Here is a 10,851-nt window from a genome sequence, read left to right on the forward strand (position 1 = left end):
CAACCATCTCATCTGAGTGTAATCATCAACTCATATTTGTGTTGTTTTTGACCAATAATATCATGTTAAATGTCAGGCTTGATGAGAAAGTCCTGGTCTGGATTTTCCACTGGGTCAGTACCTCCTTCACAGATCCTAAGTAGGTCATTACTGCACCTTCTAAGGCTCCTACCGGATAGAAAATCCTTCCTAGCATTGTGTGCATAATGCAGAATTCATACTATGTAGTGTTATGTTCACTTACTTCATATAGGCTTAGTAATAGGGGGTATGGAAGACTATATTTTAAAGCAAACTCAACAAAGGAACAAGGCCATTGTGCCTGTATTTCAAGACTCAGAGATGCTTCGAGTTTCAGTTGCTGCCCTTAGGACATAGTCCGGGTCTGGAGCTCTCATACTTAATACAATGCAGTTGTTCACAAATAGTAAGGTGCTTGACCTTCTTTTAGACCAATCCCAGAGGATATACTCACCTATAAAGACCCCCGAATACAGCCCCAAGACTTCAAACAAACTGAGAAGACCTGCTTAACCTCAGCAGCAGTGGCAGCAGAGAGAGACGACTGAAGATTTCTTTGCATAGAGATTGACACATCCAAGGCAAAGCTGAAGAAATACAATGAAGATCATTTTAATTTTACTTTCAATGATAGTGAGAAGTAGTCAACTAGCACTGAGTGACTGTGGCACTGAAGCGAGGCGTCCGCAGGCTACTGACATCTCTGTGGAGTGCGGCACTTCATCCATTGGTCTGGCGATTGAGATATGCCCGGTCATCTACACCGGCTACAATGATACCCTTCTGATCCTGAACCATATGTTGGACCCAGCCTGTAGAGCAACCCTTGACGAGTCTGTAAGCCCACCTGTCGCTCGCTTCAACTTCCCTCTGAATATGACCCATGCCTGTGGAAGCATATTCAGGACCACGAGCGCTGCAGGGACAGGTATCTTCTCTGACTTCTCCAATATCCAGACGGTGAACATCAGTGGGGTTGTCCGCTCCGTTGATCCAACAACAGGCACCATCACTTACAACGCTGAGTTGAAGTACTACTACTCCTGTGCCTACCCCCTTGAGTATCTGATCAACAACACTCAGATTGATGTGTCAGCCTCCTCCATTGCGATCAAGGACAACAATGGTAGTTTCATCAGCACCTTGAGTATGGAGCTCTTCAGTGATTCTGCTTTCATCAAACCCATGGTCATCCCAGCTCTGGGGATTGAGCTGAGAACCAACATTTATGTTGAAGTCAAGGCCACCAACTTGACAGGGCAGTACCATGTCCTCCTGGACCGGTGCTATGCCTCCATCTCTCCTCTCCCTTCTAACTCCAGCTTTTTCAACCTCTTCGTCCCATGCTCTAAAGATCAATTCACCACCATGATCGAGAACGGAGACAGCCAGAGCGCACGCTTCCGCTTCCCGGCTTTCCGTTTCATTGAGCAGCAGAACGAGACCGTGTCCACCTACTACCTCCACTGCATCACCCGGCTGTGTGAGATCAGCACCTGCAGCACCTTCAAGCAGTGCAGCAGCAGAAGGAAGAGGAACACCCAGGACACCCCTGTCTCTGGAATCGGCACCACTTACACCATCACCTCCTCGGAGATCATCACCAAAGCCGACAACTCCGCATCTAAAGAGAAGCCGCTCACTGGTGAGAAGGAAGACGACTCCGCTGTGGGGCTCGGCGTGGCTGTTGGCATCCTCGCCTTTGCTTGCGTTGTTGCCCTGTGTGTTTCAGCTGTGTTTTACAAAAGGCTCAGGACCTAAGGAGGCATGCATGTACTACATGCAGAGTACTTGCCTCAGGCCTTTGTCCAAAAAAATCCCTTTTGAGGTGTACTGTATGTGCTCATTGATTTAACTTTTGTGGTGGAGGACAGGGATCAGCTCATCAGTGCTGGGAGATCTTTGTATGTCTGTATCTGTAGCCCTAACTGTGTATCATTCCTGGAGAGATAGATGGGAGAATGGTCTGTCTTTTGAAGATTTAGTTACTCATTTTGTTAGCTTTTAAAATGACTAGACCTCCAACTGGACAAAGAAAAGCTATAAGTGTTATTGCATGGTTGCACTTTATATGCTTTGACAAAAAATATTAAAAAATCAAATGGTAACTGGAGGGAAAATATCCAAAAATATCCAGAGATCTCAGACTTGATATGTGGAATGATAGGTGTGTGGGGTGTTTGAAAGCGAAGTCAAAGTACCTTTCAAAGTATTATCTCTCTAATTTATTGAATTCCTTGCATTGCTGCAGAGCAAATAAAGCTATTAAATTGACAATGTATCATTGCCTTAATGGAGAATATTTGTCTTTGTCATTCATTTAGCACAGATTACCTCAGCCTCCATGCAAAACCATGTATCAAGTCCATAAAGCACTTTAGGCCCCACCACCCTGATGCATACCTCAGTGTAACCCACTGAACTCATTCACAGACAAATGAAATACTCAAGCATGGGAACATTTCATGATGATGTTGAAGCATTCTTTAACAGAGACTGTAGTTCAAACCTCTCCTTGTTAACTATTTCTGATTGTTTGTAACTCCCTGAAGTAATGTACTGCTGTTAAAACAATACTAGTGAAAATAAAGTGAAAAATAAATGGATAAAATCCAAGAGTCTGAGTTTTTCTTCTGTGTTTGCATGCAAATAAGATAAAACATCATGCTTGTCATTTATTTTATTGGGGTGGCTATAAAGGTCTGTTATTGGCTCTATCAAAAAAACAAAAAGCAATGAAAGTGTATAGCAATGGTATAGATAAAACAAGTTGGCAGGAAGTTGATACCTTTCACCTGAAGTAATCTGTGACGTTCTGGTTGCACACATGAGGATGGCAGATTCCTTTACACCAGAGGGAATTTCTAAAGCTGTTGGTAAATGTTGGCAGTGCCATTAATGATAGTTTTAATTTGATAAGAACATTTTATACATGCAGCCTTTACAAGCCCCAAAAAAAAAAAAAAAAATTATCAAAAACGCTGCAAAAGGTTTTATGTTTCTGCAGAAAAGCAACCATGTTTCCTCATTTGATTCTCCAAAGTCCAAATTAGGTCAGAGTTTGGATGCCAAATCAGCTTTTTTGCATGTTTGCATAATATTGTTTTGAATAGAAAAATACACACTTAAAACCTCATTCAGTGCATAAAACTGCCTTGACATAACCTTGTGATTTTTGGGCATCAGATCAGTACTCACTCACCATAACATCTTTCCTGCTTCCCTGCTTTTCTGCAGGAGAGGATGACAAGCAGATATTCCAGCTGAGATGCTCTGCGCTCTGCTGCACTCTGCACCTTCATTCTTTCATCAGTATCAATCAAATACCACTACTTTGTTAAAACTGATATTAATGATGCTTTTATGGAGCTATGTTTTTGGTACAGTTTTATTTTTTACCCTTCACAGACTGGAGTGTTAGAGCTATACATGTGTCCATTTCAAAGTGTGCATCATTTATGAATGATTGAATGATTATTGATTATATTGTTGGCAGCAAAATAACTTAAAAATGTGAAAAAAGTCTTCATATTTAATTTATTGTAGAAACATTTCATGACACTGCAAAGCATTGTTTTATTGTTCGTTTGTAAATGCAGCATAAAGTTTTCTCTTGAGCTTTATCTTTATTTGCATTTCTATAGCTTAAATTGATAGTAATGTAGGATTGGCTTCTGCTTGTAACTAATGATTGACACAATATTATAACAATATTATATTTTACTTCGGTTCTCATTCAAATATAAGGGCTTCAAAAACATAGCACAATGTTAAAATGCTAAACTCCAGGCTTCAAAATGGTTATCAATAACATTTTTTTTTTACACGTGGAGGGGTCTAATTTCCTGTTTAAAAAGTAATCACTTAATATTCAAAGATTACATTCACTAAACTTTCATGTATACACAGGATGTGAAATCTTTGAATTTTAAATATCTACATCTACTACTTTTAAATATGACAGCACAAAAGCTTCCCTGTTACATTAAGCCTCATAACGTCTCTCCCTCTTGTCTTCCTATGTGAAAGTCCAGAGTTTGTCAGATTGGCCCTGGGCCCCGTGTTCATGTAAGAGGAGGAAACTACCTGCCCATGTGGACATTCAAGGCAGTATATCTCTGACCCCACTGGGCCATGACTGCCTCGTCTGTCTGTGATGAACTACGGAGGTGGAGGCTGATGAACGAGACAAGGATGCTGAGTCTCTCATGAGGGTTATTTGACCACAAACGTTTTCTTCTTTGTGCTTGTTTAAGTCTCCGCTAAGCACTGTGGAGACAGCTAGTTTCCTACTACAGTTAACACCAGAATTATGGTCATGGCAGAACCTGTTTTGGGTCTATCATCCTATTACACATACAGCAAAAATCTGTCATTACATGCCTGATAAAAAAAATGCAGGCAAATAAAGCGTTAACTAAAAACAAATTGATCAAATTTCTCTCATTTAACAGAGGGAAAATTCAAAAATCTTTGGTTCTCTTTCTTTAGAAATTTTGCATTTAGCTGACATATCACCTGGTTGGAAAATTATAGAGAATTTTAAGTACAAAATACAAAATATTTATGCCAACATGCAGGTGAACACTAGAGCCAGAGGAATTGTGTTTGATAGGTTGAACACTTTAAAGGACTTTCTTCAAATTTTAGGCAAGTTTCTTCTCTGACTCAGGGATGTACACAGTAGATTTTGGTAGGAATTGGTCAAAGGCCTTACAAGTGGTAGCTCCAATTTAATCACTAATTTTTCGTGGTTATACGTGGGTTTCAAAGAACCCAGGACATGATCTGATCACTAAAGGGAGTACAGACAAGTTGATGGGGATATGAACCGTATCCCAGCATCATGCAGGGTTTGATCTATGACAAGTTCATATCCAGTAAGGTTTGAAGAACAGAGGACTGAGAGAGGCAGAAGGAAGGAGGCCCATCTTTTGATCGCTCTCCTGTGTTTAAACATTATACTGTATATTCTGAGATGAATTCTCCGAGGCTTTCTTCAGGGGAGTTTAGTTTGCTGGGAAGTCTATTTGTCTGCCTGACTGTCCCTGACTCCAGCTGACATGTGCATGAGTGAATGCTGCAGACTGGATTTCATTTATGCTCGGATCAGAGCTTTAGTACGATGCAAGAAGAGCTGGTCTGCAGGTAAAACACCTTATTTGCTGATTTGGACTTGCAGTAATCTAATCCAAGTGTTTCAGTAAAGGTTTTGGTTTCAGTTTTTTACAGTCTTTTCCTTCCTCAATCACAATCAGCCAAATATGGCAGCACAAAACCCCCCAAATTGTTTTTTTCTTGACTACATCCTCAAAAATCTGCTTTCATTGTTCTGTTTATTTCAGGTGATTTTGTAAGAACAAGAAAGCCCAGTTTGAAAAGAGACTTTCATCTGAAACACAGATTTCCTTGTAAAGCCACAACTTCGGGTTTGTAGGCCCTTGTCACAAAGGTTTATTGAAGTTAAAGTTCTTTTTGCTTTCCTGCTTTCCTATGTAGTGTCCACAAAGAACAGCCAAATTGACATCTTAATTTCAATTACTAATAAATGAGTAAGAAAATTAGTCAACCTTTAATCATGTAAAGAGCAGATACAGTTGCTAGAAAAAGTATGTGAAGTATGTGATTTCTTGGATTTCTGCATAATTTGGTCATAAAATGTGTTCTGATCTGATCTAAGTCACAACAGTAGACAAACACAGACTGCTTAAACTAATACCACACGAAAAATGATATGTTTTCATGTTTTTATTGAACAAAACATGTAAACATTCACAGTGCAGGATGGGAAAAGTATGTAAACCTTTGGATTTAATAACTGGTTGACCCTCCCTTGGCAGCAATAACCTCAACCAAATGTTTCCTGTAGTTGCAGATCAGACCTGCACAACGGTCAGGAGGAATTTTGGACCATTCCTCTTTACAAAACTGTTTCAGTTCGGCAATAATGCTTTTCGTCTAATGTTATTTTGAAAGTTAAATGGGCACAGTATCTGAAAATAACTGAGCTAATCAGAAGAACTTTCTCCTTTTAGACTATGGGGTACAGTAACAGCACATTTAAGACAGTACATGCATCATTCTAAGGGTCATTTAAACTGAGTAAATCTGCCTTAAAAAGAAGTAATCTAGAGGTATAAATAATGTTTGTACAGCAGACTGGATGATTTGAGTCAGAGTAAATCTGAGAAAGAATAAACAACAGCAGATATAACATAAAAATCTATGATAATAGTCAGTAATGAAATCAGAAACTGCCTGGCTTTCCTGACATTTCAGCACAGATACTTTATACCAGTGTTATGTATCCTGATGGCCTTACAGACCCCATCGTGCTGATATGAGAACAGCGAGCAGCCTTGAGCAGCGGTAGTGAGATGATAGTGGGGCATGCTAAACATATTATGTGAGTTTACGAGCGAGCAGCGGGGGGCTGGCAGGCTGGAAGACGGAGGAAACAGGAGGAGGAAAACCCGCTGTCCATAAACAGAGGAGGGTGCGCATGTGGGAGTCTGTGTGGGAAAAGCCCCAAATTAATCTACCGTATCAGATGGAGTTTTGTTAACCTGACTTTTATTCTGTACATTTATAGTTCTCTGTCTGTATCTTTAACTGTTTATCTGTGACACTCTAAACACATTTTCTTCCCCATGTTGCTCAATCTGTTCATGTTAAAGTACCAACTCTCCACATTGGGTGTAGATTAGTGAAAGTTAGAAAAGTATATATACAGGCGTACAGTTTCACTCCATAAATCTGCTCTTCCCTGCAGAGAGAGATGAAACTACCTCCTATAGAGCTGGCATAGGCGAACAGAGGGAGCCACATATATCAAATCAGCAAAGCATGGAGGCCTGCAGTTAAGCTAGAGATGGACAACCTCACAGCTCCATCTCTGTGTGTTCATATGTTTTTGTCTTATGTTACTTTCCACTCATCTCTCTGGTCCTTTGGCATTTAGTCAGTCTAGTCAGTATAAATGATAAGTAACAAATTAATCAATTTTAACAACTGAATTGCAGTGCTTCATGAGCATACATTGGATCATTCCACTCCAAATCAGTTGAGAAAAAGGTGGTTAGTCTTGAACACAAGGTAACTACCCAGTAAAACCATGTTCCTTCGTGAACTTATGCATATTTCTGAATGCTTTTAATTTTTGATAACTCAAGTCTAGACACCTCATTTGAGCCATATATATTTTCATCATAGCCGACAATAGCAGAAAGGCTGGTACTGGATATAAACACCTGTCTTTTTGTTCTAAGGCTTTGATTTACTGAGACATTGGACATCTATATGATGTGCCTGCTGGCCAAAGATTTACTTTATCCCTTGAAATATGTTTAATCTATGACATAGTAGTTTTTCTATGAAGTTTATGCACATATTCATGGTATTGGAAGATGTAAAAGACTTAAATGCCCTAATTTTCTTCCTGTAATTCCATTAAAAATGCCATGATAACATACTTATATACAGACACATTTTCAAACAGCTGCTAAGGGTTCTTTTTTTTAAAGCAAAGCACTAATGCACTTTAAAATTCTATAAGACGATTGGTATCGCCATTGTGCACTGTTAATTATTTTAAACTCATATTTTTGTATTTGTATCACTTTGATCTAGTCTAATCCTACTGCCATTTGCCACCAGTTACAATGAAATATCTTGTCATGATGTCCTGTCTAGTTTTGCCTTGTCTTTCAGATTTTACCATGCAGTTCCTTGAGGTTCAGTTACTCTATTTTCTTCGTCTAATACGTGCTTTTCTTGGTATATTTAACGCCCCATGAAATTTTATCGTTACACAGATGATACTCTGTTATTCTTAAGAATGATACTTAACTTAAACTTTTCTATTCCTATTTCTTCAATCTTGTATCTTCTGCTGCTGTTTGCAACCAATGAAATTTCAGCCTGTTATAGTAGTTCCTCCTTTTACTTCTCGAGTGTATTATTATGGGTTATCATTATTAGACTTTTCCAGTTTTCTGAAGAAACAAAATTATGCAGGACTGCCAGACTGGTTCTACTCTAAGTTTCTATCTGTTAACAGAATTTTCTCCTGCCACTACTGCAGAGTACTTGCCCATAGCTAATAATTTTTGGATGCTTTAAATAATACAACCAAGACTACCATCCAAACTGTGTTTCAGTGACCTGAGATAACTTTTCGGTTACAAAAGTTTGATTAAATAATATAAAAGTAATTCTGAAAGAAAAACAGAGCATATGCATGCATTAAACCCACATGCCAGTTATTAAACAAAGCTGTCGGTTGGTCTTTATGGTAACCAAGATGCCAAGTTATCAAACATCTCAAGTTTGACAGTGGACTCCATGAACGTGACCCTCCAAACTGCAAAGAGATTTACAGTTCAGCTAAAAGCTTAGAGCTGGGATCATATGTTTTGAATTTCAATCTGAAAGAGGCATTTAATTCTTATGATCATTAAAGAAAGTGGGAACATTTCGATTCAAAATGCTGCTGACCCCCAGCCTTAATAATAAACTAAACTGAGAGGGGAGGGAATCGGACGCAGAGTGTGAAATTTCACCCACAAGTGTTTTCCAGCTGTGTGTTTCTCTGTGTGCAACAAAAGTTTTTCTTGTTTTTAAACAGATATATAAATTTTGTATCAAGATGTTTGAGACACATAATGAAATTCTATCTTAGGTTAATTGCTATGATAAGGTTACTCCAGAATTGCTGTGCTTCCTTGGTCTGGGCAGATCACAATTGATCAAATATAATTTTGACATGTTAAACACTGAAGAAATAAAAGCCTGAATGAAATTAGATGGATGGATAAAAGGATGGATGGATGAATGGATGGATGGATGGATGGATGATGGATGGATGGATGGATGTTGTAGTGGATGTCAAAATTATATTTAATCATAATTGATCAAATATTATTTTGACATGTTAAATACTGAAGAAATAAAAGCCTGAATGAAATTAGATGAATGGTTATATGGATGGATGTGGTAGTGGATGGATAGATGGATGGATGGATGGATGGATGGATAGATGGATGGATGGATGGATGGATGGATGTAGTGGATGGATGGATGGACGGACGGATGATGGATGGGTAGATGACAGATGATGGATGGATGGATGGATGTTGTAGTGGATGGATGGATGGATGATGGATGGATGGATGGATGGGTGGGTGGAAATCATAGCTAATAGAAGGATGGATGGATGTTGCAGGAAATGGATTGATTGATAAATGGATGCCATACTGGATGGATGGATGGATGGAAATCATAGTCAATAGACAGATGGATGGATGTTCTAGGCAATGAATTGATGGATAAATGGAATTCATACTGCTTGGATGGATGGATGGATGGATGGATGGATGGATGGATGGATAGATGATGGATGGATGGATGGATGGATGGATGGATGGATGGATGTAGTGGATGGATGGATGGACGGATGATGGATGGGTAGATGACGGATGATGGATGGATGTATGGATGGATGTTGTAGTGGATGGATGGATGGATGGATGGATGATGGATGGATGGATGGATGGGTGGGTGGAAATCATAGCTAATAGAAGGATGGATGGATGTTGCAGGAAATGGATTGATTGATAAATGGATGCCATACTGGATGGATGGATGGATGGAAATCATAGTCAATAGACAGATGGATGGATGTTCTAGGCAATGAATTGATGGATAAATGGATGTCATACTGGTTGGATGGATGGATGGATGGATGGATGGATGGATAGATGGATGGATGGATGGATGGATGGATGATAGATGGATGGAAGGATGGATGGATGGATGGACGGATGGATGGATGGATGTGGTAGTGGATGGATGGATGGATGGATGGATGGAAGGATGGATGTGGTAGTGGATGGATGGATGGATGGATGGATGTAGTGGATGGACGGATGGATGGATGGATGGATGTGGTAGTGGATGGATGGATGGATGGATGCATGGATGGATGGGTGGGTGGAAATCATAGCCAATAGATGGATGGATGGATGGATGTTGCAGGGAATGGATTGATGGATAAATGGATGTCATACTGGTTGGATGCATGGATGGATGGATGGATGGATGGATGGAAATCATAGCCAATAGATGGATGAATGGATGTTTTTGGGAATGAAGTGATGGATAAATGGATGTCATACTGGTTGGATGGATGGATGGATGGATGGATGGATGGAGGGAGGGATGGATGGATTTAAACACGTCTGAGTAAACATCCAAACATCTCCATATAATCTTAAACATATGTTAACCTCAGTGGGAATTCCCGTATTTGTTTCCAGATACAGTAAGTCTGGAACAGTTCTCAGCAGAATTACCCGTCAATACTTTGCCAACATTTGTTAATACTATGCTGCCTTGTCTTGCTTCTCAGCATCAAGCTCTGCTGCCACATGGATGTTGCTACATCAACAATTTCACAGGATTGTTTATAAATTGCAGCTGTGACTGAAAACCCACTTATGGCTGACTCATGTCTCTGAATACTGAACAAATCAACATCTTCAAGGTCAGGGGTGGGGTGCTTGTGTTTGGGGTTTTATTAGCTTTTGGAAGTCAGAGAAACCCTGAGGATGTTTCACATGTCAGATTCTTACCAAGAGGAAATACAGACAAATTGTTGTCTGAAAGATCATTCAACCATGTCTGGAAACACAGAGGTCAATTTCAGGATTTAAGAGGCAGGATGAAACGAAAACAAGTCAGCAAATAAATAATGTTTTTGATTAACATGATGTAAGCATTAGTCATTAGCCAAAATGGCCAGTTAAGTAGAGTTTCTTGCATGGTGTTAAT

General features: G+C 39.5%; 1 protein-coding gene across 1 annotated transcript; it reads left to right on the forward strand.

Annotated features, from left to right (window-relative positions):
• Nucleotides 1–648: 648 nt before the first annotated feature.
• LOC121522215 (zona pellucida-like domain-containing protein 1) lies at nucleotides 649–1,782 on the forward strand. The gene has a single exon (XM_041806367.1). The coding sequence runs from the start codon at nucleotides 649–651 to the stop codon at nucleotides 1,780–1,782; it is 1,134 nt and encodes a 377-aa protein (XP_041662301.1).
• The last annotated feature ends 9,069 nt before the right edge of the window (nucleotides 1,783–10,851 follow it).

Source organism: Cheilinus undulatus, linkage group 15, assembly GCF_018320785.1.
Source record: "Cheilinus undulatus linkage group 15, ASM1832078v1, whole genome shotgun sequence".
NCBI lineage: Eukaryota > Metazoa > Chordata > Actinopteri > Labriformes > Labridae > Cheilinus > Cheilinus undulatus.

What these genes read in the sequence shown, in the direction of transcription:
- LOC121522215 (XM_041806367.1), top strand. Translation starts at nt 649, where the DNA reads ATGATAGTGAGAAGTAGTCAACTAGCACTGAGTGACTGTGGCACTGAA.